Consider the following 27,952-nt stretch of genomic DNA (forward strand, 5'->3'; position numbering starts at 1 on the left):
GTGATCGGGGTTTACAACGGAGATCTCTATCTGTGTTTGTGTATGATCAGCTATGCGCACGTGTCTATAAATATACAATAAGACCGCGCACGCGCACGCGTGTATATTAATAAACGCCACGTGTGTGTGTCCGAGCGGTGGCGCAGTGGTTGGCGCACTGCACGACGAAGCCCGTGACCCGAGTTCGATTCTCGCTCACGGCCAACACCGCTGACCGACATCTCATCCCGTAGCTCGTGCGGCGGCGTGTAACAGCAGCACTGGGGAGACAAAGGTGGCGGGGAGTGGATGTGGCCACACAATCCGTGCGCTGCGCTGGCCTTCGCGAGTGCTCGCTCACAGCCCCTGTCCCAGACAGTCTGGAAGATATATAACCGGGGGCTTTCTGTCTTTGCATTACCAAGACGTCAATTTAAATCTATTTTGCGTCTGCAAAGCGTTAATTCTCACAGCGGCGGGCTAATGCTGCCACAAGCATCATCGTCTCAGTGTGAGCCCGTAATTGTGCTGAGTGACCGGCATGACCACAGTTCATTCATCATCATCGTTGTTGTTGTTCTTGCTGCTTGCTGCTGTGTTACCATTGTAAGGATAGACGTCTCCTAACAGAAACACACACCCGACTCTTTCAGCACGTGGCTATTGCGCTCAGCATAGAGCCATTGGCTCTGAAGAAGGACCAGGGCCCGAAACGTTGGCCCGAGTTTATGTTCATGGGCAGCAAGGTGCTCTCGAAAAGCACTTGACCCAACACGGGGGATCGTCGTCTTGTATAGCCACGGACTTCACTTCACACGCGATGATTTCCGAGCCGCTGGTAAACCCCAAGTCGTGGGGTCGCGCCAACCCCGCCCCAGCCAGAGCGAGGGGTGTCCTGGACGTGGTGTGCCGGGGGCACAGACCTCGTCTGATGGAATGAGGCCCTGGTTCAAGGCGAGTGTTCATGGGGACACTGCGGCACGGCACATTGCCGCACGCCAGGATATTGCACACAGTCGAGTGCAATGGCACCAAGTACTGCGACTGCACGTGCTGCACTCGGGGACTCTGCACTGGGCTGCACTAGCGTGGTCTGCACCAAAATGCACGAGTGTAGTAAGCACACACACAGGCACACACTCACACAGACACACAGGCACACACTCACACAGACACACACTCACACAGACACACAGACACACACTCACACAGACACACACTCACACACACTCACACAGACACACAGACACACACTCACACAGACACACACAGACACACACTCACACAGACACACAGACACACACTCACACAGACACACAAACACAGTAAACACACACACACTGATACACACTGACACACACAGACAAGGTAACACACTGACACACCCACACTGACACACAAACACAGACACACTGACACACAAACACACAGACACACAAACACACAGACATACAAACACACTGACACACAGACACACATTTACACACACTGACACACACTTACACACACTGACACAAACTGACACAAACCGACACACACACCGACACACACACACCGACACAGAGAGTCGCCCAGGGGGCCCAGCAAGCCCGCTCTGGAGTGGAGGGAACACAGCGGGCCCCAGGGCTTGCGTCAGGCCCCGCGTTACATAAGCGGCTTGTGATCAATAGCCCCTCCCCTCGCCCACCCCCCCCTCGCCCCTCCCCTCGCCCACCCCCCTCGCCCACCCCCTCCCCTCGCCCCCTCCCCTCGCACCCCCCTCGCCCACCCCCACGCGCACGTGACGTGCAGCAGCACAGCGGGGCGCGTGTCCTTGCGGGCGGGGGGGGGACTGTGTGTCAGTGTGTGTGTCGGTGTGTGTCAGTGTGTATGTGTGTCAGTGTGTGTGTGTCAGTGTGTGTCAGTGTGTGTGTGTCGGTGTGTGTGTCGGTGTGTGTCAGTGTGTGTGTGTCGGTGTGTGTGTGCGTGTCAGTGTGTGTGTGCGTGTCAGTGTGTGTGTTTGTGTCAGTGTGTGTTTGTGTCAGTGTGTGTGTGTCAGTGTGTGTTTGTGTCAGTGTGTGTGTGTCAGTGTGTATGTGTCAGTGTATGTGTGTTTACTGTGTCAGTGTGTGTTTGTTTACTGTGTCAGTGTGTGTGACTGTGTGTGTGTCAGTATGTGTGTCAGTATGTGTGTGTGACGATGTGTGTGACAGTGTGTGACAGTGTGACGATGTGTGTGACAGTGTGTGACAGTGTGACGATGTGTGTGACAGTGTGTGACAGTGTGACGATGTGTGTGACAGTGTGTGACAGTGTGACGATGTGTGTGACAGTGTGTGACAGTGTGACGATGTGTGTGACAGTGTGTGACAGTGTGACGATGTGTGTGACAGTGTGTGACAGTGTGACGATGTGTGTGACAGTGTGTGACAGTGTGACGATGTGTGTGACAGTGTGTGACAGTGTGACGATGTGTGTGACAGTGTGTGACAGTGTGACGATGTGTGTGACAGTGTGTGACAGTGTGACGATGTGTGTGACAGTGTGTGACAGTGTGACGATGTGTGTGACAGTGTGTGACAGTGTGACGATGTGTGTGACAGTGTGTGACAGTGTGACGATGTGTGTGACAGTGTGTGACAGTGTGACGATGTGTGTGACAGTGTGTGACAGTGTGTGACAGTGTGACGATGTGTGTGACAGTGTGTGACAGTGTGTGAGTGTGTGACGATGTGTGAGCGAGTGAGAGAGTGCGCGCGCAGTGTCAGTGTGCTGACGACCCTCCCGTCTCCCCCCCCCCCCCCCCGCGTGTGTGTGTCAGTATGTGTGTGTGTGTAAATGAGCACCTGGTGCAAGCATCGCTAGTGGGAGACAAAGACGGCCGGGCGTGGTGCAGGCCACACCACCCCTCCGTAGCGCCGTGCCAACCTTAGAGGCGATCTCTCTCACAGCCCCAAGCGCCCACGCCGCCACTGCTGCTGCTGGTCTCCCCACGTGTGCAGCAGCAGCAGCAGCGGGCAGCAGCTTCTCTGAACTGTTCAACTCTCGCTGTCTACGCAATAGTTTGTCTGATGCTACAATACACTACTACCCTGCAGCAGTCGTCTGTGCTGCAGCAGTCGTCTGTGCTGCAGCAGTCGTCTGTGCTGCAGCAGTCGTCTGTGCTGCAGCAGTCGTCTGTGCTGCAGCAGCAGTGTGCAGCAGCAGTCGTCTGTGCTGTAGCAGTCGTCTGTGCTGCAGCAGTCGTCTGTGCTGCAGAAGCAGTGTGCAGCAGCAGTCGTCTGTGCTGCAGCAGTCGTCTGTGCTGCAGCAGTCGTCTGTGCTGCAGCAGTCGTCTGTGCTGCAGCAGTCGTCTGTGCTGCAGCAGTCGTCTGTGCTGCAGCAGTCAGTACCCACTCACAGCTCGCAGTGCCGCACTTCATCAGGCTGACGATCATCCACCACCACCGACAGCCCTCACACCATTGATGCTCCTACTGCTGCAAAGGCTGTCGCTACTGTTACTGCTGCTGCTGCTACTGCTGGTACTGCTGCTGGTGCTGCTATTGATCCTCCTGCCGCTGTGGAGATTGCTTCTGCACACACCACCAATACTGCTGCTATTGTTACTGCAACTACTGCGGCTCACCCGAATTATATTGCCGCTGCATATACAGAACTGTACTTCCGCCGATACCACTGCCGATACCACTGCTGCTGCTGCTACTGCTGCTGTGCGTACGAGCTGCTGTGCCGATATGGGCACGATGCTGCTGGTGGCGATGATGATAATGTCGCTTCATTAATTAATGCGGCAGCGGTAATGGGGATGGTGGCGCAACGGAGACACGCGTGGAGTGCACACGCGCATGGCGGGGGGCGGTCCGCACTGGTGCACCACACAGCCACTGCTTCTATTGCACAGGACACTCACACACACACAGATATACACACACACAGACACACAGACACTGCTTCTATTGCACAGGACATTCACACACACACAGACACACAGACACTGCTTCTATTGCACAGGACACTCACACACACACAGATATACACACACTGATATACACACACACAGACACACAGACACTGCTTCTATTGCACAGGGCACTCACACACACACTGCTTCTATTGCACAGGACACACAGACACTCACACACACACAGACACACCAGACACTGCTTCTATTGCACATGTGCCGACCCCCCGGTTGTGCTGCAAGTGCCGCCACCATGAACACGTGCGCACACAGACACACACAGACACACACACTGACAAACTGACACACACTGACACTGACACACAGACACACACACAGACACACACACTGACACACACACACTGACACACACACACTGACACACACACAGGGGTGAACCACGTGCTGCACCGCTGTGCTGTGTCCACGCACGCACGTGACCCCGTGCATCTCACACACACACACTGACACACACACACACTGACACACACACACACTGACACACACACACACTGACACACACACCGACACACACACAGACGCAAGGCTCCGCGTCACCCATGACACGAGGCTGTGCGGACAACACACACAACCCACGTTGCACAACATCCACATGCACGTGTTACACACACACACTGCGCTGTGTCGCACACAGGCACGCACGTGTACACGTGTTACACACATACACTGCGCCGTGTAGCACACAGGCACGCACGTGTACACGTGTTACACACACACACTGCGCCGTGTCGCACACAGGCACGCACGTGTTACACACACACACTGCGCCGTGTCGCACACAGGCACGCGCGTGTTACACACACCCCCCAATACACAACCCTGTGTAGTGCACCACGTAAACACGTGGCGCACTACGCACGCACGCACGCAACTCCGCACAGCAGCAGCAGGATCGTCAAGTGCACTACTCACGCTTCCGGGAGGTGGAAGACGAGAGGTGGTGGTGGTGGTGACGACCAGAACGAGGTTGGCGATCGGGAGACGAGGCGGCGACTACAGTGCAGTCCCCACGCCTGCGCCTCTTGTCTCGGGGGTCCGGGCTGCGGCCAAGGGGACCAGGAGAAGCGACCCCGTCTTCCCTATGCGACTCCCTCCTCCTCCTCCTCGTCTCCCTCCGTGTTTGCCTCTCCCCGTGGCTCCCTCCTCGTCGACCGCGCTCCACGCGTGGCGGGGATGGAGATGCGAGCGGAGATAATGAATGACTGCAGGCAGTCTGGAGCCTGCTGGAACGAAGCTGCGGCCACGCGGGAAGGGGGGGGGTGTGGAAGGAAGAGGACGCGGCTGTGGGAATGAAACGTGCAGCAGCAGGCAACGCAGCAGGCAACGCAGCAGTCGGCTCCAGCTGCAGATGATGTCTGGGATGTAGCTGGAGATAGAGCCTGGAGTCGCGGCGATTGCCCGAGCCCACGGAGTCGTACAGCCAGGCACGGCGCTAGCAGTAGACAGAACCTGGAGCAGCTGCGGTGGAAGGTGGCGAGAGAGAGAGAGAAGCGCGCCTTGAAGCCTGTGAGCTTCGGTGCTGCGTGGTTAGAGACGCGGCTTTGCCAGGCGCTGGTGCTATGGCTGTGGCTGCGGCTAAAGCTGGAGCCTGGAGCCGTGACTGCGCTGGAGCCTGGAGCCGTGACTGGCGCTGGAGCCCCGATCGGCGAGTGGATTTCTGGAGCTCGGAGCCGGAGCTGGAGCCGCCGACTCCTTCACCTTGGCCGCGCTCAGCTTCATTCGCCCCGCCGCGCGCGCACTGCGCATGCGCACGCACCCGCCCTCACGCCCCCCGCGACACCGAGCCCCGCCCCTCGCCGCCGCGAGCTATATTTCCCAGCGCGGATAAGCAACGCCGATGTATTTGTTAGTCTACATGGGCATCGGAAAGCTGGCGTTGCATTGGCTACCGCGTACACGAACTTGGATTGGATTTCACAGTACCGATAAGCACGGCTAAGTCGGTGATGTTGCATTTCCTAGTGCAGTTTAACATAGCGCGTTGTATTTCCCAACACGGATAAGCAAGTTCCAGTTGGGAAAACGTCGGGTATTAAATTGTCTACAACTATCAAGAGTAAGGTGTTTTATTTCCCACTGCAGATGAGAACACAGAGTCGCGTGTATATCTCCCAATGTGGATAAGCAATGCCTTTATATTTCCAAGCCTGCATAAACATTCCCTTTGTATTTAGTAACGCAGATAAGCATGTTTTTTGCGTTTCTAAGGATTTGGAATGCATTTCCCAACACAGATAAGCGTTGCTATTGTATTTCCCAGCGCGGATACGACCAGTGTTTACAATGTTCGAGCTTTGGCAAAGAAAGCCAATGGGCCGCGGGTATCGCGTGACCATACTTCACCACGCTGGTCAGTGCGGGTTGGAGCAGGCGGGAACGCATGGACGCGACGCGGGAGCATACAAGTGCAGTACAACATCGGACTTTTCCGCACTGCCCTCTGCCGCCCACAGAGCAGCCCTGCACATTCACGTGGTTAGACCAATTAGACGAATTAGCCAGGGTCATCTTAACCCATCACTTGTAATTTAACTAAGCTAGGCAGTTCATCGCCGTTAACTGTATGAGCGCTGTGGTGTCCGCAGATGAAAGTGCAGCAACATCTTTAGTTGAACTGCACCCTGCTTCAATGTCTTCTATGCTCCCCGCTTGCAACGGCCTACGCTGACCTGGAATGGTGAAGTATGGTCAAACAAGCCCAGTGGGGAGGCCTTCCTCATCCAGCAGCGGATAGATCATCGTGTGAAGAAGTCGAAGGGACAACGCTGCGATTCTCTGTCGTATGAACAATCAAGGTGTGGGTGGATGGGTGGCCCTCCAACCCCATTGGAGGCGGAGCCTCACCTGAGTAACCCCTCCACCCTTCCCCTGGTCACTTTGTCCTGCAATCACCAATCACTGAACATCTCAACACAACCATCATCTCTGGCGGCAGCGGCGATAAACATCTGGCAGCTAACCAGCATCGGGTCAAGCAAACCGGACCCTGCTGCTGATGATGATGATGATAATGATGCTGTTGATGCTGCTGATGATGATGCTGCTGCTGATGCTGCTGCTGCTTCTGCTGATGACGATGATTCTGCTGCTGATGATGCTGCTGATGCTGCTGCTGATGATGATGCTGCTGCTGATGATGATGCTGCTGCTGATGATGCTGCTGCTGCTGATTATGATGCTGCTGCTGATGATGCTGCTGCTGATGATGATGCTGCTGCTGATGATGCTGCTGCTGACGATGATGCTGCTGCTGATGATGATGCTGCTGCTGATGATGATGCTGCTGCTGATGATGCTGCTGCTGCCGATGCTGCTGCTGATGATGCTGCTGATGATGCTGATGCTGATGCTGCTGATGACGATGATGCTGCTGAAGATGCTGCTGCTGATGATGGTGATGCTGCTGCTGATGATGATGATGCTGCTGATGATGATGCTGCTGATGATGCTGATGATGATGCTGCTGATGAGACACTGAAAGTCAAAACGGCTCCAGACCTCTCGTAATAAATCGATGCCGCTGATGAGATGCACCCCAGGATTCAGTGTGCGGCTGATAGGACGTGTCCACAGAATGCGTGCTGACTCTGTGAATGTAGAGGGGCAACTATGGGATGGGGTGGGGGGAGGCGTCTGCTGATCTATCTGCTTACGGAGACCCACAGACGCGTTCCCTCTACGAGCACTCGGGCTCGTAAAGCCACAAACGCAGCCACGACTCCACGTGTGCTGCTGCTGCTGCAGCGTCCTTCTCCCCCTGCGCCCTTCAAGGCGGGCAGCAGGAGGGGTCTTCGGGATAGGGGGTCTGGGCTATACCCTAGGGGGTAGGGGGTAGGGACTCCCACGTCGGGACGGTGAACTGGTGCAGGGGCAGGTTGGGACGCAGCCACGGCGATTCGGAAGTTGGGGATGTCCCCACGGGATCATTTCAACCGGAGGATTCCCCTGGGGGTGAGGTGGCTGCTGTTGTTGTTGGAGGGTTATAGGAGTCCCCGCACAATGTTCCGTGAATAAGCCCGAGAGGTGCGTTATTGGCGATGGGGTCGCGGTGGTTCGCGGGCAGATTGCAGATTGGAGCCGGGAAGTTCCCTCCCCGACTTGGTGGCGGATCAAAGGAGGGGAACGACTCTCTGTGTGTGATGGTTCTCTCTCTCTCTGTGTGTGATGGTTCTCTGTGTGTGTGACTGTTCTCTGTGTGTGTGTGTGTGTGATGGTTCTCTCTGTGCGTGTGTGATGGTTCTCTGTGTGTGTGATGGTTCTCTCTCTGTGTATTTGATGGTTCTCTGTGTGTGTGATGGTTCTCTCTCTGTGTATGTGATGGTTCTCTGTGTGTGTGATGGTTCTCTCTCTGTGTGTGTGATGGTTCTCTGTGTGTGTGATGGTTCTCTGTGTGTGTGATGGTTCTGTGTGTGTGTGTGATGGTTCTCTCTCTGTGTGTGTGATGGTTCTCTGTGTGTGTGTGATGGTTCTCTGTGTGTGTGATGGTTCTCTCTCTGTGTGTGTGATGGTTCTCTGTGTGTGTGATGGTTCTCTCTCTGTGTCTGTGATGGTTCTGTGTGTGTGTGTGATGGTTCTCTCTCTGTGTGTGTGATGGTTCTGTGTGTGTGTGTGATGGTTCTCTCTCTGTGTGTGTGATGGCTCTCTCTCTCTCTGTGCGTGTGTGATGGTTTTCTCTCTGTGTGTGATGGTTCTGTGTGTGTGTGTGATGGCTCTCTCTCTCTCTCTGTGCGTGTGTGATGGTTCTCTCTCTGTGTGTGATCGTTTCCTCTCTCTCTCTGTGATCTCCGTGTTGCTGGCTACCGCGAGCATCGATGCCCGCTGATTATGAATCGATGGGCCGGATTTGTGTTTTTCTTTCTGTGTTTGGTTATAGTGCCCTGGAGCTAATGACATGGGTCAGCGCCCGGGCTAATGCCGTGGTTACGCAGAGGCGGTGAATGAGCGAGGAGGCTGAGTGCACAGGTAGACGCAGGGTGGTGGGGATGCTCCACGACCTCCCACTACCACTACCCAATATACAATATAAAGACAAAAGGTCCCCGTGTAGCCTACACAGGGTGTTGGGGCAAAGCGTTGTTAGCTGCTGTGAGAGTAGGTAGGTCAAGGCGCACCTACAAGGGGGGTGGGTGTGTGGTGTGGCCAGAAACACCCCCAGCCGCCTTCGTCTCGCCAGTGCTGATGCTTTTTATACCCACTACAACAGGTACTCAGTTATGAGGCTGAGTCGACCTAGGGGAGGCACCAGGAACGGTTCAGATATCGGTCACCCACACGTGCACACGCGGCAGGCTCGTGAGAGGTGACAACGGATTGTGGTAGTCTTTTATCCAGCGGTGGATTGACCATGGCTGATGAGGACAGCGATGATAGGTGATGGCGGGAGGGAGACAAGAGATGCAGTGAGATGAGAGAAGAGAGAGAAAGATGGAGAGCAGAGAAGATACAAGAGAGGGATGAGAGAGGGATGTTTATTAATGTCGGGATGATATTAAGTTCACGTCTATTTTAAACGAATCTGGGCCCTCTTGAGCTGCCTGGGGTGCGAAACCTTTGCTGAGGTTGCTAATGCCGAGCGCCGCCTCCAGGTTGGGGTTGAGGAAAGATGAGACGTGAAGATAAGACGTGAGACGTGGTGATGAGACGTGGTGATGAGACGTGGTAATGAGACGTGGTGATGAGACCTGGTGGTGAGACGTGGTGATGAGACGTGGTGATGAGACGTGGTGATGAGACGTGAAGATGAGACGTGGTGATGAGACGTGGTGATGAGACGTGAAGATGAGACGTGAGACATGAAGATGAGACGTGGTGATGAGACGTGGTGATGAGACGTGAAGATGAGACGTGAGACGTGAAGATGAGACGTGGTGATGAGACGTGAGACGTGGTGATGAGACGTGAAGATGAGACGTGAAGATGAGACGTGAAGATGAGACGTGGTGATGAGACGTGGTGATGAGACGTGGTGATGAGACGTGGTGATGAGACGCGAAGATGAGACGTGAAGATGAGACGTGGTGATGAGACGTGGTGATGAGACGTGAAGATGAGACGTGGTGATGAGACGTGAAGATGAGACGTGGTGATGAGACGTGAAGATGAGACGTGGTGATGAGACGTGGACATGAGTCGTGGTGATGAGACGTGGATATGAGTCGTGGTGATGAGACGTGGACATGAGTCGTGGTGATGAGACGTGGTGATGAGATGTGGTGATGAGATGTGGTGATGAGACTGAAGATGAGACGTGGTGATGAGACGTGGTGATGAGACGTGGTGATGAGACGTGGTGATGAGACGTGGTGATGAGACGCGAAGATGAGACGTGAAGATGAGACGTGGTGATGAGACGTGGTGATGAGACGTGAAGATGAGACGTGGTGATGAGACGTGGTGATGAGACGTGAAGATGAGACGTGGTGATGAGACGTGGACATGAGTCGTGGTGATGAGACGTGGATATGAGTCGTGGTGATGAGACGTGGACATGAGTCGTGGTGATGAGACGTGGTGATGAGATGTGGTGATGAGATGTGGTGATGAGACGTGAAGATGAGACGTGGACATGAGTCGTGGTGATGAGACGTGGTGATGAGATGTGGTGATGAGATGTGGTGATGATTATTTGAGGGCGAGGTAATCAACGTCGACGAGTCGCATCGCGCCTCCCTCCCTCCCGTGCCGATGCCGTGGTCCTAGTCCAGCTGTGACAGCTCATTCCACATTCCCACGGCAGGCACCGTGTGGTGTCTTTAAAGATGCCCATTGTATCTACCCCGGAGAGATGAATGATGATTGTGATGAAAGAGGTGGTGCTGGTGGCGATGAAACGGGTGGTGAAGGGAATGGCAAAGGGATATGAATGGGGATAACGAATCGGGGAATTCATGGATATTGACGGAGTGATACAAGGGATGGTGAGAGTCGAAGGGGCGGTGGTGGAATCAACAAAGAGGGAGGGGGTGGGAATTGGGATGCTGCCAGGGGTGGTGGCAGAGGGGGGAGGGGGGGTGGAGGGAGAGAAGTGGTGGAGAGGGCATTGAGAGGGGTGGGTGGGTGGGAGGGGGGTTGAATGGGATGTTGAATGGGGCAGCAGCAGTGGAGGGAGATGCGCAGGGGGCACGTGGAGGGGGTCGACCCCCCCGCTCACGCACGCGCGTACAGTGAGTACCCCGCGTCGCGATGGCTATTCTCGCCCCGCTAATTATAGCAGCAGCAGCAGCATGGGCTACCCCCACCACCAGCACCGCTCCCCTACCCCCGATATATTTAGGGTAAACGAGATGAGCGAGACATCCCCCCCCCACACCGATCTGTCCCCCCCCCCCTCCCGCTCAGGGCTGATTAGACCGTGGCTGGGCGGGGTGAGCGTGTCTGGCGGCGGGCGGCGATTAGCGGAGGTTTGAACTCAGCTGGATTTGTAAAGGTGAAGGCATGCAGCCCTCACCCTCCCTGACCTTGACCACGAGCGCAAACTAGCCCCCACACCCCCACCTCTCACCCATGACCTCTACCATCCCACAACCACCACCACAACCACCACAACCACCTCTCACCTTCAAACTCCCCCCCACCGCGCCATCCCGACCCGATCCCACCGCATGACCTTTCACCTTTCCCCTTCTACCCCACAACCCCCAAACCCCCACCCCCCCACTCTCCCCCACTGCATGACCTTTCACCTTCAAACCCACAACCTCTCTCACTCGCAGCTTCGCTCCAGACCTCACCCACCTCGCCCCTCCCCCTCGCCCCTCCCCCTCCCCCCTCCCCCTCGCCCCTCCCCCTCGCCCCTCCCCATCTCGCCTCCTCTCGAGGTTCTTCCCCCGAATTCCCCGCGTATCCCGCCCCCCGAACACCCAGCCCCTCCCCTCTGCACCCATCCGCCTGTAACCGTTCATCCCCCACAACCACCCCTCCCCTCACCCCCCACTAATCTCCCCCTCCCCTCATCCCCTCTCCATCCTCCTCCTTGGCAGGCCCAGCCCCTTGCTGTCAAAAATCCCCGCACTATGACGTCACACGCTAGGAGGGAATTGGTCACGTGCTGCCTGCAAGCCCTGAAGGAGTGAATCAATTCATCACGAGCGGAGTGAACATCACACAGCCACGATACATACTCCACATACACAACAAACACACACATACAACACGAGTCGTATATGCAACAGTGGCGGTGACGTTTACACAGCGCTCGTGCCATGCTAGGTGCACTTTGAGGCTATCACGTGGAGTGTCGAAGGCTCCCTGGCAGGTGATCACGGGAGAGGCCAAGGTGCCTCGGGTTGACTGACTGAGATGGCTGGCAGATGCACCACCTCTTCTGCCCACTGTGCCACCTTTATCTTTGTTTTCCGCATGGTGATCCACTCGTTGCTGTGAGCATCACTCCTCTGCCCTTCGCTGTTGTTGGAATGTGACTGCTTCCACGTGCTCATTAGCAGCGTCCTTCAAGAGCCTCCTCCATAGAGGCCGATCTTGACACCGCCAGTACCGGTCATCGGCAAGTCCACTCAGCTCCACATCTTCCTGTACTGCATCAGCTCCATCTCTTTTTCAGCCCGTGTCGCACTCGGTTAGACCCCTCTATCCTGCCAAACAGTAGCTGCTTTGGCATGCGGTCGGTTGGGCATGCGGGTTACATGACCCAGCCAACGCAGCCTCGCCTGCCAGATTAACTCACTGATGGGACTGTGTCCAAATCTTTCAAGGATCTTTGCGCTCCTCACACAATCCAGTCTGGTTAAATCGAGGGTGGATCGTAAGCAGGCCAGCCTGAATGATTGAAATCGGTGCAGATGTTATTTCAGAGGGGTCCACATTTTGGCAATCGCAGCTGTGGCCGAGAAGACTTTGTAGGTAGCGACATACCTGCCAGCTTACACGCGGCGTCATGCAGCTAATTAAAGATCATGACGGTTCGATTGACCCAGAGTGAGACCTCCGCTGCTAAACTGGCCATGAGCACGCTGCCCAGATATGGGAAGTCCATGCTCACCACGACTACTCGAGTGCGTAGAGGGGGTTGGTGTGGGTAGACTGTTTAATGATATAAAGCACCCAGGCGTGGCAATTACCACACCATGAGCATACGTAGCCTGGCTGACCAGTAGAGCACCAGGGCATTGGCCAGCCTCTCCCACTGTCTCTGTAGCCGATGCAAAGTCGTCTGGTGCGGTCCTGACAGGGTTCTCAAACAACGTTGTCAAAAAGTGGTGAATCCACCGGTAACCAAATGGATCTAAGCGTTGACAAGGCCCGCCACAACCGCACAGGATGGGTTCGGCTCACGGCTACGACTAAACATCATGTGACCGCCCTAGGTCGGCTCAACCTTAAATGAGCAGCTGGCGAGGTCTGTAAACATCAGCACTGGGGATACAAATGCGGGCGGGCGCGGTGTTGGCCACACCACCCTCTCGTGCGCTGTGCCAGCCTTGATAGATGCTCGCTAACAGCACCGGCTCCCGATCGCCTTTGCAGGCTAAACGGAGAAATATGTCTCTGTACAGTGGAGCTTTGCGCATGCTGGCGCAGCGTGCATCTATATAAATATAGGCGGGTCATGTGTGTGTGTATGCATGGGCGTGTGCGTGCAACATAATGACACGTGTATTATTTATGCACGCAACATCATTTACATGTTCAAAGCCCCCCCCCCATCCCTCGTAATCCCGAGAGCTATTCTCACTCCGGCGTCTGACAACGACTCTGCCCCGAGACCGAGTGCCGCACAGAGAAAGGTTCGGGTTTTCACTTCACAGTCCTTGGTCAATCCACTGCTGGATGAAGGCCTCGCCACGCCGTGCACACAGAGTTGGGCAGTCGGGCACCCGGCTACCAATTGTTTGACCATACTTCACCACGCTGGTCAGTGCCGATTGGTGAAGGGGGGAGGCCAGGAGTTTAACTCATATCGCGTAAAAATGTTGACTTAGAGCTTTCGTGACTGCAGGAATTCAGATTATTTGGGTCTTTCGGTAAAGTCCGTAGATAGGTTCAAAGAAAATAACAAAAAACTACGACGTTTCGATCGCAACACAAGCGGCCGTCATCATCCTGATGTGTGTTGCGATCGAAACGTCGTAGTTTTTTTGTTATTTTCTTTGAACCTATCTACGTGACTTTACCGAAAGACCCAAAGACTATTATCATATCGCTTAGTTCGGAGCGCAGTGAGTTTGCTGACCATTGCGCCATCGCTCTTGTGTTCAAAGAGTTCGCGTTTATTTCGCAAAATGTTCGATACAACCTCCCCCTTCCCCTTCTGTTGTCAGGGTGAGCGAGCGAGTGGATGGCTTGAGGCGAAGCCTCGCGACGAACATCTCACACGCGGAATGATCAAAGCGGCGTGCAGCGGCTTGTCTCGGCGGGGCTCGGTTTGCGAATGAATTGAGGACTCTATTTTTCTCGAGATAACAGGTGTCATTTTAGAAAATTCATAAATTATGTTTCGTCTCAACTCAGTCAATTCCCTTTCCATTTTTGAATGTCATCTGAAAAAAGAGGAATAAGAAAATGTATAGGTAAAACAATTATAATAGATATAATATAACCTTGAATCGTGACCAATTAACATGTTTCAATGCCAGTGTTAGAACATGTAATAACCCTATGTGTCCTCACTTTTGTGCCACCCTGTATAATACAAACCACATTGTGAGTCTCACTGGGCTCTCACCGGCTCGGCAAAGACCCCCCGTATAGCCTTCACAGACTGTCGGGGCAAGTGCTGATAGCAAGTAGCACCTATGAAGGCTGGTCCGGTCCATCACTCGGCGGTACAGCTATTGGGTGAGTGAGTGAGCGCGTGGAGCACCTGGCCAGCAGAATACGGGTGACCTTCACGGCGCCTGTTTAAATAATGGCCCCGTGAATTATTCACCCGAGATCACGGGGCGATAACATCCCCCGCGCCGTGCGGGGGCAGCGGCGGCGCGGGACCTCCACGGACCGCCCCTCCAACTTAAAGGTCCCACCAGGACCAGGCGGAAGCGGCTATCGCTGTGGAATCGGTGTGCCGATGGTGACCGGAGGCCAGAGCGCCCACGGTGCGTTTCCGCACGCGACTCTTTCTATGGATTTTGAAAGACAAAGATCCTCCATAGAGACTTGAGCAGGCTCGAGGGGCAAGTGCTGTTAGCGAGCACCACGCACGAGCGGGTGGGTAGCCAGTATCATGCCCGGCCGCCTTTGTCTCCCCAAATGCTGATGATTGCATACCGCACCAGGTACTCATCTAAAGCTGAGTCGACCTGTATGAGGCCCAGGACCGGGTCAGATATTCGCCACTGTTACACACACATACATACAAAGACAAAGATCCCCCGTATAGCCTTAACAGACTGTAGGGTCAAGTGCTGTTAGCGAGCACCTATAAAGGCCGGCACGGCACACGATGGAGTGGGTGGCCAACACCACGCCCGACCGCCTTTGTCTCCCTAGCGGCGATGTTTACACATCGCACCAGGTACTCATTTGAGGCTGAGTCGAAATAGGGGAGGCCCAGGACCGGTTCAGATAATCGTCACTGGTGTTTGCCGTGAGAGGGAATCGAACCCGGGTCGCCAGGTTCGTAGCGCAGTGCGCTAACCGCTACACTTCCGCTCCACACAGACACGCACAGACACACAGACACACAGACAGACACACAGACAGACACAGACACACACAGAGACACACAGACAGACACACAGACAGACACACACACAGATACACAGACAGACACACACACAGACACACACAGACACACAGACACACAGAGAGACACACACAGACACACAGACACACACACAGACACACACACAGACACACAGACACACAGACAGACACAGACACACACACATACACAGACAGACACACAGACAGACACACACAGATACACAGACAGACACACACAGACACACACAGACACACACACACAGACACACACAGACACACACAGACACACAGACACACAGAGAGACACACACAGACACACAGACACACACACAGACACACACACACAGACAATATCTCCCGTGCACCCTGCACAGGCTGCTCGGGCAAGTTCATGTTAAAGCCAGCACGGCTCACGATGGTATGTAAACATCAGCAGTGGGGAGACAAAGGTGGCAGGGCGTGGTTCAGAATACTCCATCCCCCGTACTCACATTCACACATCTACACACATGTACACACATGTACACACGCACAAAGGTCCCCCCTATAGCCTTAACAGACTGTTGGGACAAGTGCCGCTAGCGAGTAGCACCTATGAAGGCCGACACGGCACACGAGGGGGTGGGTGGTCAGCAATCACGCCCGGCCGCCTTTGTCTTCGCCCGTGTTCACATTTACTCGCAGCATCAGAGTACAGTACTCGTTTAAGACTGAGATGATTGCTACTGATATTATCCATGGCCAGGAATGGAACTGAGGTCGCGGAAGTGCAGTGGTTAACGCTCCGTCGACACACACACACACCTCTACAAAGATAGAGATCTCCCGTGTAGCCTTAACAGACTGTTGGGGCAAGTGCTGTTAGCGAGCACCTCAGAAGGCCAGAACGGCACACGAGAAAGTGAGTGGCCAGCACTACGCCCGGCCGCCTTTGTCTCCCTAGTGGCGAGGCTTTTTACGAACCGCACCAGGTACTCATGTGTGGCTGAGTCGACCTAGGGGAGGGCCAGAACCGGGTCAGATAATCATTACTGGGTCGCCAGGTTCGTAGTGCACCGCGCTAACCGCTACATTACCGTTCCCCACTACCAACCCCTACATACACACACCCCTACCCACCCCTACACACAACAACAACAACAACCGCCATTCGCCACTAAGTGGCGGTGACGTCACCACGATGCTTGTGCCAGGCCAAGTGCACCTTGAGGCCACGTGAAGTGTCGAAAGCCCGCTGGCAGGAGGTCACGGGGCAGACCCAGGTGCCACTGGTCGACTGACCGAGATGACCGAGATGACTGGCTGATGCACCACCTGTGCCCCCTACTGTGCCAACTTGCTGTGCTTTAGCCACCCGGCGCTCCGCTCGTTGTTGTGAGCGTCGCTCCTCCGCCCTCCGTTGTTGTTGGAGGGCGACTGCCTCCAACTGCCCAGTAGCGTCCTTCACGAGCCTCCTCCACTGAGGCCGATCTTGACACCGCTGGTACCAGTCATCGGCAAGTCCACTCAGCTCCACGTCCTCCTGTACCACATCACTCCATCTCTTCTCCAGCCCGTGCCGCGCCCGTCTAGCCCCCTCGATCCGGCCGAACAAAAGCTGTTTAGGCATGCGGTGGCTGGGCATGCGGGCTACATGACCCAGCCAACGCAGCCTTGCCTGCCGGAGGAGCTCACTGATGGGACTTTGCCCAGATCTTTCAAGGATTTGTGAGCTCCTCACACAATCCAGCCTGGTTAAACCCAGGATGGATCGTAGGCAGGCCAGCCTAAATGTTTCCAACCGGCGAAGATGCTCCACCAGGGGGGTCCACGTCTCGCAAGCGTAGAGAAGGGAGGGAATGACCGTGGCCGAGAAGACCTGAAGCTTCGTGCGGAGCGACAGACCAGGTAGCTTCCACACAGCGTTACGCAACCGATAAAAAGATATTGCCGCTCGACTGATTCGGAGTGAGACCTCTGCTGATAGACTGGAGCCCCTACACACACACCCCTACCCACCCCGACACACACACACCCCTACACACACACACCCCGACCCACCCCTACACACACACCCCTACACACACCCCTACCCACCCCTACAGACACACACCCCTACCCACCCCTACACACACACACCCCTACCCACCCCGACACACACACACCCCTACCCACCCCTACACACACCCCTACCCACCCCTACACACACACACCCTACCCACCCCTACACACACACACCCCTACACACACACACACCCCGACACACACACACCCCGACACACACACACACACCCCGACACACACACACACCCTGCACACACACCCTGCACACACACCCCGACACACACACACCCTGCACACACACACACCCCGACACACACACACCCTGCACATACACACCTAGCACACACACACACCCCCCGACACACGCACACACCCTGCACACACTTTAGGCGCCTGGCTGCTGCGCCCACAGGAAGCAGCAGCAGCAGCGGCGGTGGCGGCGTCCCGGACTTGCGACCCCCGAGGTCGACGGTCGACTCCACCTCCCGGCGCGGCAGCTGACGAAGTGGGGCGAGCCTCTCTCAAGCCAGCAGTGGACAGAGGCTGCACCACCCTCGACGTTGACACCAGCTGTGGTGCAGCTGACGTCATCGTCAAGTCTCAAGCCAGCAGTGGACAGAGGCTGCACCACCCTCGACGTTGACACCAGCTGTGGTGCAGCTGACGTCATCGTCAAGTGTCAAGCCAGCAGTGGACAGAGGCTGCACCACCCTCGACGTTGACACCACCTGTGGTGCAGCTGACGTCATCGTCAAGTGTCAAGCCAGCAGTGGACAGAGGCTGCACCACCCTCGACGATGACACCACCTGTGGTGCAGCTGACGTCATCGTCAAGTCTCAAGCCAGCAGTGGACAGAGGCTGCACAACCCTCGACGATGACACCACCTGTGGTGCAGCTGACGTCATCGTCAAGTGTCAAGCCAGCAGTGGATTGAGCCTCTGCTGCACAGGACATAAACCCCGCGGACATCGCCACGACTCGAGCGACAGCTGGTCGCACGTGATTGCAGGCAGCATATTTACGACGCTGAAGAATCCGACCAAACCCTTCCCAAGCCACCGCAGAGCGCTCTCCACCTGAACAATCAGGCAGCAGGTGCCATCCGTGGTGTGTGTGCCCTGATGTGATGGCCCAGATGCGCTACGACTCCGCTCCCACATCCATACGAGGAGTTATCATGGAGAGAAGCCTCGACCTGCAAGCCCCACGTACAGGAGACCTGTGAAAAGCGAAACTCTCGAGTCGCCCTGGGACACCTCGACTGACGCCCTGCGAATTGTCGACTCAGTGGCAGCAGAGTCGCTCCACCACTTCCCAGCCAGCCTGGCCCGCGAGCTCGCACCCACCACGTGCAGATGCCCCGGCAACTGTCGTGAGTTGATCGGCAGGTGACGTGCGGTGGGGTCCAGTGTGGGGACTGCCACCTCCACCTAACGACGTGGAAACGTCGAGCAGCCAAATACCTCCACAGCAGCAGCAGCAGCTCGCCACCGTGGGGGTCCAAACAGCAGCGGCGTGAGCACCCAGCCGCAGGGCCGCGAGATTTTACCCCCCCGCCCCTCCCCCCACCCCTCCCCCCACCCCTCCCCCCACCCCTCCCCCCTGCCCCCTCCCCCCTGCCCCCTCCCCCCGCCCCTCACCCCCCCCCGCCCCACTGGGGGCCGCCGTGGCGAGGCGTGAACACAAATCTGTAGGATCGCGCCTCGCGGACACGCGCTGCCCTGACATCATTAGCAGACATTAATGCGGTAATTGCCGCAGCTCATTTGCATACGAGGCAGTGTTCACGCGTAGGCGCGTGGCGCGTCGCACCGCTAATTGCTGCCCCCCGCCTCGCGGGGGAGGAGGGGGGGGCAGGGGGGGAGGCGCAGCGCCAGTGAACGGGGCGAGTGGCTCCTCCTCCCCCTCCACCTCCTGCGGTCTGTGAGTCGCGTTGTGATCATGAGCAGCGGGGGGGGGGGTTCGTTTCTCACCCGATCTATATTCCGGAGCTCAGCCCCGGACAGCTCCGGCTGTAAACATCGCCGCCGCCACCGGGGAGACAAAGGCGGCCGGGCGTGGTGCTGGCCACTCACCGCCTCCCGTGCCGCGCCGACCTTCATCACAGGTGCTACTCGCCAACAGCGCTTGCCCCAACAGTCTGTTGAGGCTATACGGGGGATCTTTGTCTTTGCTTTGTATGGGGGTGGTGGGGGTGTTTAAAACATCAGCACTCGAGAGACAAAGGCGGCCGGGCGTGCTGTTGGCCACGCCACCTCGTCGCGTGTCCTGCCGGTCTAATTGGCACCGACAGCACTTGCCCCATCAGCCTGTCGAGGCTATATGGGGGTTCTTTGCCGTGGGTTCCGGCTGTCCGCTCACCGCTGCCATCCATCAGCACCCGCGGGTACAACCTGCACGTGATGCTTGGGCGCTCTGTGAAGAATTGTATTTCTTTGTCTCCCCCCCCCCCCCCCAGAGCGGTAAGAGGCGTGTATGCATAGGGACACAGGCGAAGGTCCCCCGTGTAGCCTCACAGGCTGTTGGGGCAAGTGCCTTGACAGTCGGTGTGAGCATTTCCCAAGGCCCGCGCGGTGCACGCGGCTGTGGCCAAACAGAAAGACGCCTGACCGCCTTTGTCTCCCCAGGACTGATTCCGATGTTGGCCTTGAGCGGGAATCGAACTCGGGTGGCGGGTTCGGTAGGGCAGTGGGCTGCTGCCTATCGTTGCACAACCGCTCCCTGTCACGATAAAAACTCGGGGGGTGTTGTACTAATTTCATCATAAATCGCTGTTTGTGTTCAGTTTGTTGTCATTCTCCCGAATCTCGGATTTGCACGGTTGGCTAAGTACGGTGCGAAAGAAGTTCAGCATACATACCGTGAGTTTAACACGTAGGCCTTCGCGGTCAATATCATCCATAATAGAGTTTTTTGGGTTAGATCGCGTAAATATATAAATGTGTCGTTAAACCCGCCACCACCCGACACAGCCAACTAGTAAGGGTTGTCACGTAACAGAACGTGGCCAATTCGTCACGAGCACAGCACTAACCGGTGTGTTGGAGAGCCAAGCCTCAACATTTACAATCTGCGCACGACGTAACGCCAGTAGTTACAATGAGCGAAACATCGTACATACAGTGACTGTAACATAAACACACAAAGCCAAAGATCCCCGTATAGCCGTCCCAGACGTTTGGGACAAGTGCTGTCAGCGAGTACCTATGAAGGCCAGCACGGTACACGATGGGGGTAGGCGACCAGCACCACGCCCGACCGCCTTTGTCTCCCTAGTGGCGATGTTTACACATTGCATCAGCTCCTCATTTAAGACTGAATCGACCTAGGTGAGGCCCAGTAGCGGTTGAGATAATCGTCGCTGGTGGTGGCCGTGAGCGGGAATCGAACCCGTGCCACCGGGTTCGTGGCGCAGCGCGCTAACACGCACACACGCACACACGCACGCACGCACACACGCACGCACACACGCACACACGCACACACGCACACACGCACACACGGGATGGGGGTCACCGGTGACCCGCGGCCCACGACGAGGTGGACCGCCCCGCCTGCCACGTGCCGCTGAACGAGTGCGGGACTGCCTCGCCCGGCAAGCGAGGGGTTAAGTCGCGGTGACTGCGGCTGAATGGCGAGGGTGCTGATTAATAATTTACGACGCTGCACACACGCGCACACACGCGCACACGTACACACGTGTGTGTGTGTGTCTCTCTCGCCTCTCTCTCTCTCTCTTCCTCGAAGTGCGCGCAGCGTCGTGTCGAGGGGATGTGCCTCTGATTGCGGCTATCGCAGCCCGCACCGCCCCGCGGGTCTCTCCAGGTCACCGCCGTCGCTGCGCTTTCCAAGGATTGCAATGAGCGTGCGTTTCATCTGTGCGCGTGTCCGTGTGCGTTGGTTTGTGTGTCTGCGTGTGTGTGTGTGGCGTATGTTGAACTTCTTTCGCACCGTACGTAGCCAATCGTAGGTGCGGGGGAAGGAAAATCCAAATAAATTCGGGTCAATCTGACCGACTGATTGCTGTGTGTGTGTCGGTGTATCAGTACGTTCTCTTTTGCTGTGTGAAAGGGTCTCTGGATTGTTTGTACTTTGGCTTTGCTTTTAAAAAAATCACGGTTGCTGAGCACGAGGCCAAAATCCCAAGCGGCCAGCAGCAAACGGCCCTCTTGAAGAGCTAATAAAGGGCGTTTTATTGTATTGCATTGTCACATATTGTTGGTGCATTGCCTGTTGTAGTGTTACACTCTTGTTGAAGAGATGACTGCTATCGACCGAGCAGGGTTGAGTCTGGATTGCGGTGATTGCATAGGCGACCCATGTAATAATAATTATAATAATAATAATCATTCAAATTTGTAATGCGGCATTCCATCCTAAGATCCCATTGCGCAACGCATGGGAATCAGGAAACAGAACCAGAGCCAGGGGCCAGCGACCAAACTAAAGAGCGAAGGCCACTTCAGAGAGATGTGTTTTCAAGTCAGACTTTAATGCATCTCCACCCACTCTGCCTGCAGCTGGGTGCCACGCTCACACCGAGCAGCCCACACGGCCGCAGCAGCAGGCGCTGTGAGCGGCAAGGGACGTCTCGACACCACTCCCCCGCCCCTCTCACCTTTGTCAATCCACTGCTGGATGAGGGCCTCCTCACTCCACCGTCTGGGAAACGGCGGTTGTTTGAGCATACTTCTCCACGCTTGTCAGCACGGATTAGTGAAGCGGGGTGGAGGGGGGGGTTCAGATGTAACACGCCACCGATGTTAGCCGTGATCGGCAATCTGTCACTGTCTTATACACAAACACGATCGTAGTTCGTAGCGCAGCGCGCTAACCACATTAATTGCTTTACTGCCTTCGTCTCTCCGCGGCTGGATGGAGATCTCCCCCACGGGGCTCGCCTCTCGCGCTCTCCCGCAAAAACGTTCGCGACGGCGCGGCCTGGCGTCACGTGGCCCGGCGCCAACCACCGCGCCACCGCTCCTCACCGGCCACCCCACGGGACCCTGGCCGAAGCCAGAACGAGAGAAAAAAAAGGGGAATTAATTGAAAGCGCCGCGGCAGTGGAGCGGGCCGTGTGCGACAAGACATCTCGGCCCAAGCGCAATGGGTTTTAGTCCCGGGGGAGGCACGCGTTTTGAACGAGTAAATTACTCTCAGTCTCTCTCTCTCTCGGCTCCCGACTCCTCCCGAGCCGGGAGCAGTAAATGAAGATCCCAGCACGGGGAGAGAGGCACGGTGGCTCAGAGGTCACAGCGCCGAGCCGCGAGCGCTATGAGCCTGGGTTCGCATCCAGGCGTGCGCCCGCCTGCGGTTAGCCCCGGCTGCTGGCGGGGGGGGGGGTGCCGTGGGACGTTTCTCTCCACGTGCCGCCAGCTTCGATTCCGTTCCCGTTTTGCACGACGCCCGACGGCGGTCGCTGCACGAACTGCACTGGTAGCGTCTTCTCGTTCCCGAAAGATGTGCGCGGCACGCGGAGCGAAACGTCGGACATCGCGCCGAGCAAGCACACTGCTGTACCACTCGGAAAGCGCGTGGGAGAGCTGCAGCAGCAGCTGCAGCAGCAGCAGCAGGAGCAGCAGCACGAACCCCCGCGCGAGGCACGGCGTGAATACAAATAGCCCCATCGCGAGGCACGGGAGAGGAGCAACGGGCGGGATGTGGGAGGAGGGGGGTGGAGACAATGAGGCGTTTTGCTCTCATTAGCGATCACCAGCGAGACATTGTCCAGCCGCAGGCTGCCAAGAGGAGCCCGGTGGAGGTCGTCGTGATCACGACGGCTCGTCAGGGTTGCCATGCCAGGGTCGCGGTGTCGTGTGGGTCATCGTGTTCGCTCGAGATCATCAGCGAGCACTGCCAAGATACGGACTGCCAGAGAGCGCCTTGGGTGTCGGTGCTGTCTGAGTCCCCATGGCCAGCCAGAGACTCCCACGGCGAGCCGAGACGCCAACTGGGCACACCCATACCCACGGCTTCGCTTCTCACTCGGTATTTTCGGCGTAAGGCACTACCACTAGAGTACAATATACCCGTATATATGATGATCAAATACGCATGTTAACCTAAACTCCGATTCGGCTCTGTGAACCGGTTTCGAGGATTATAAAATGCGGACACGGCCAGGTTACGTGGATCCGGGACAGTTCCGGCTGAAATGATTCTCATCTGACGCGCGCCCCCCGTGACAAGCGCCTGCCCCACGTGACCGATGGCAGGCACCCCCCGGGGCTGGGAATGCCGCTACGACGCCACTGGGCACTTCGCATTCGTTTGGTCTCCGACACGCCACTGCGTGTGCACGCGCTCTCGCTCATTCACCTGCCCTTGTCAATCCACTGCTGGATGAGACCTCCACTCCCTGTCCCACCCATCCCGATGAACCCCGTGCGCCGATCGTGCATCGGCGTCCCGTGCACCGCGCTCGCCACGGAACGTGTCGGTCGGCGGGCCGCGTGCGTCGGGGCAAGGCGCGGGGACTCCCAGCGACGTCCACCAGGCGACTGCGGCGTGGAGCAGGAGCAGGAGCAGCAGGAGGCGGCCTGCAGATACTCAGCAGTGGCGTGAATGAGACCCTGCAGGGCTGCGCCTTCAGATTTGACCGCGCGGCGCCGCGCCGCCCAGTGCCGCTTGGCAAACGCGAGTAGCGAACGCGCGGTGGCACAGAGGTGCAGTACAACAACGTGCCAAGCTCGCTCCAGGCTCATGGCTGGCAACTTGCCGGCTCTGACGGGATGGGACTCACCCTGGGTGACAAGGGCAGCTGTACAGAGTTCGCTTCGCAGCCTCCACCACGGATTCTCCCCAATGTGCCCGTCTACTGCTGCTGCTGATGCCCTCTCAACCTGCAGCAGCAGCACGGAGACTTGTGCTACAGCCCCCTCCATCTCACCCCCTCCCTCTCCTCCACCTCCTCTCCCTCCCACTCCTCCTCCTCCATCTCCTCCCCCTCTCTCTGCTCTCCCTCCTCCTCCCACTCCTCCCCCTCTACCTCCTCTGCTCTCCGCTCCGTGGGAGCGATGAGACGTCCCGTGCCAGGGAAGCGAAGTGATTAACTGGCGAAGGGAGATTCTCCAGGCATCTCGGTGTCCACAAAGACTCTCTCTCTCTCTCTCCATCACCCAAACCACCCCCACCAACTCGCTCGCTCGCTCGCTCCAACTCCTTCAATCTCCCTGTATATCCCCTCCCTCCCCCCCCCATATCCCTGGCTCCCTCCATCGCACTTCTCGTTCTCTCTCCATCACCCAAAGAACCACCCCTCCCTCCCTCTCCTCCCCCCTCCCTCCCTCTCTTCTTTTTTTACGATCAGAGGAAACAAGAAGATTCTCGGTGTAGTCGGCACTTTGCTTCGTTCATCATTTCGTTAGTTTTCTTCAATGCTTTTCTTTATGTGCCCCCCCCCTTTTTAAATGAAAGATTTCACTAAAGACTTCACGCTCTGCTCTCCTCCTTCTTACCCCTTCTCTCTCTCTACCCCCCCCCCCTTCTCTCTCTACCCCCTATGTCTATGTTCCCCCTGTTTTCTATGTAATATTTGTAAACAAAAAATATCCTCCCTCCCTCTCCTCCTTCTCCTCCCTCTCCTCCCTCCCCCTCCCTCTCTTCGCTCCCTGCCCTCCCTCCCTCTCCTCCCTCCATCCCTCTCCTCCCTCCCCATCCTCCCTCTCCTCCCTCCCCCCCTCTCCTCCGTCACCTCCCTCTATCATTATCGCGCCTGTGCGCGTGGCCGTGACGTTCCGCTGGAGATTCGCGTGAGCGCCGGGGCAGCCCCAGCCCCAAGTAGCCCGGGAGCAGAGCGAGCGGCACCCAGGTGACGGGACGCGCCCCGGTGGGCCTCCGCCGTGGAGACGGAGCGATTCAGCCGGCGTGGATCCACGCTCGCGCACGCTCTCTTCTCACAAAGGCAAAGGTTCCCCGGCAAGTGCCGGGTGGCTTGTGACTTCGCAAGATCGTGAGATGGCAACAGCTTAGGGAGACCTACATCCAGCAGTGGATTGGCCATCCCTGATGGTGATGATTTTTCTCTGGTCCGCTAATTCTATCCCTGTAGACTGTCGGCAAACCGCGCTGTTAGCGAGCGCCTATTAAGGCTGAGAGGGCGCACTGGAGATACGTGGTGTGGGGAGAGCGCCTGCGAGCTCGGCCGCCTTTGTCTCTCCAGGGGTGATGTTGGTCATGCGACAAGAGGTGGTCATGTGAGACCGAGTCGCTCCTAAGGGAGTCCCGTGCAAGACTGCCCCTGGTGTCGATAGCCACTTATGATGGCGGCGATTGTCAGGAATAGAACTCAGGTCTCCGAGTTTGGAGCTCAGTATGCGAACCACTGAGACCCCACAAACACCCTTCGCTACCTCGCTCTCACACACACAAAGACAAAGATGCTCCGTATAGCCTTAACATACTTTTGGGGTAAGTGCTGTGAGCGAGCACCGATGAAGGCCGGCACTGTGGCACACGAGGGGGTGGGTGGTCAGCTCCACGCACCTTGAGGCTATCACGTGACGTGTCGAAGGCTCGCTGCTGGCAGGAGGTCACGGGGCAGCCCCAGGTGACTCGGGTTGACTGACTGAGATGACTGGCAGATGCACCACCCGTGGTCCCCACTGCGTCAACTCTCTCTCTCACACACGCACTGACACACTCACACACTCTCACACACTCTCACACACACACTCACACACTCTCACACACTCTCTCACACTCTCACACTCTCTCACACTCTCTCACACACGCTCTGACACACACGCACTGACACACGCATGCTCACACTCTCACACGCACTCTCACACCCTCAAGCACTCTCACACACTCTCACACTCTCTCACACTCTCTCACACTCACAAACTCTCACACTCTCACACACTCTCTCACACTCTCTCACACTCTCACACTCTCTCACACTCACACACTCTCACACACTCTCACACACTCACACACACTCTCACACTCTCACACACTCACACACTCTCACACACTCTCTCACACTCTCTCACACTCACACACTCTCACACACTCTCTCTCACACTCTCACACACTCTCACACACTCTCACACACTCTCACACACTCTCACACTCTCACACTCTCACACTCTCACACACACCCTCACACCCTCACACACTCTCACACACTCTCACACACTCTCACACTCACACACTCACACACTCTCACACTCTCACACACACCCTCACACCCTCACGCACTCTCACACACTCTCACACACTCACACACACTCTCTCACACACTCTCACACACTCACACACACTCACACACTCTCGCACCCTCACGCACCCTCACGCACTCTCATACACACTCTCACACACTCACACACTCTCACACACCCTCACACACTCACACTCTCACACTCTCTCACACACTCACACACTCTCACACACTCTCACACACTCTCACACTCTCACACTCTCTCACACTCTCTCACACTTTCTCACACACTCACGCACCCTCACGCACTCGCACCCTCCACTCTCGTCTCCGCATAAACATTCAGAACGCGGCGCTCCGCCCGTACAGTGCAATCGAATAACCCCTCCACTTAGAGATCGGTTCATCACGGCGCGGCGGTGGTGGTGGTGGCAATGCTGGTGGTGGTGATGCTGGTGGTGGTGGCGGTGGCAGATGTAACAGCACCCATGAAGGCCGGAATGGCACACGAGGGGGTGAGTGGTCAGCACCACGCCCGACCGCCTTTGTCTCCCCAGTGGCAATGTTTAAACATCGCCGCCAAGCACAGTACTCATTTGAAAGACGAGTCTTTGGTGATTGATCGTTACCTCCCCTCGCACCCATGGGGGTTGTCCGCGCACTCTGGTCTCCTCGCCGCACCCTAGAGACACGGATTCATGCTGCTGGCCAAACGTCCTAATGTAGGACCGCAGAACTTGGGCAGTTGTTGGCGCCAGCTACAGCTGCTGCCTTCCCGCTTGTCTGCGGTTTCTGCAGGGGTTTCAGATTCGTAGTCGCACGCGTGGCGCGCGATATAAAAATACAACAATCCGGAGATGAAAACAACAAACAAACACACACGCCCTCGCACGCGCACGTTAAGCGGTGACACGGAGAGGGAGGGAGCGGGGAGGGAGCGGTGCGAACCCCGCGTCGAGGGGACACGGAGAGCCGGACCACGCCGCGAGCCAAGGTCGGCAGCGTCAGGGTTAGGGGCAGGGATAGGGGTAGGGGGCAGGGATGGGGTGGGGGTAGGGATAGGGGGTAAGACACTAGCGAACTTCGGGGGTTGCGCACTGACACCCGCGTTTTGAGCGCACTGACGAGGATGATTGCCAGGGT

At 56.7% G+C, this 27,952-nt stretch overlaps 2 protein-coding genes across 4 annotated transcripts in view; one reads left to right on the forward strand and one right to left on the reverse strand.

The window, feature by feature from the left end:
* The window catches only part of LOC133356514 (thyroid hormone receptor beta-like), a 114,946-nt gene extending 109,286 nt beyond the window's left edge, over window positions 1-5,660 (reverse strand). For all 3 annotated transcript variants that reach the window (XM_061574079.1, XM_061574070.1, XM_061574061.1), the window contains exon 1: window positions 4,856-5,660. The gene's annotated coding sequence lies outside the window, so the exon portion shown is untranslated. The remainder of the gene's footprint in view (window positions 1-4,855) is intronic.
* Window positions 5,661-23,383: 17,723 nt separating this feature from the next.
* Window positions 23,384-27,185, forward strand: LOC133358638 (histidine-rich glycoprotein-like). Its single transcript, XM_061577027.1, has 2 exons — window positions 23,384-23,637; window positions 25,395-27,185. Exon 2 carries the CDS (start codon window positions 26,221-26,223, stop codon window positions 27,145-27,147), a length of 927 nt encoding a protein of 308 aa, XP_061433011.1. The 5' UTR covers window positions 23,384-23,637; window positions 25,395-26,220; the 3' UTR covers window positions 27,148-27,185.
* Window positions 27,186-27,952: the final 767 nt, after the last annotated feature.

The sequence above is a fragment of the Lethenteron reissneri genome, chromosome 7 (assembly GCF_015708825.2).
Source record: "Lethenteron reissneri isolate LAM-NWPU_2019-01 chromosome 7, ASM1570882v1, whole genome shotgun sequence".
In the NCBI taxonomy this organism is placed as follows: Eukaryota; Metazoa; Chordata; class Hyperoartia; order Petromyzontiformes; family Petromyzontidae; genus Lethenteron; species Lethenteron reissneri.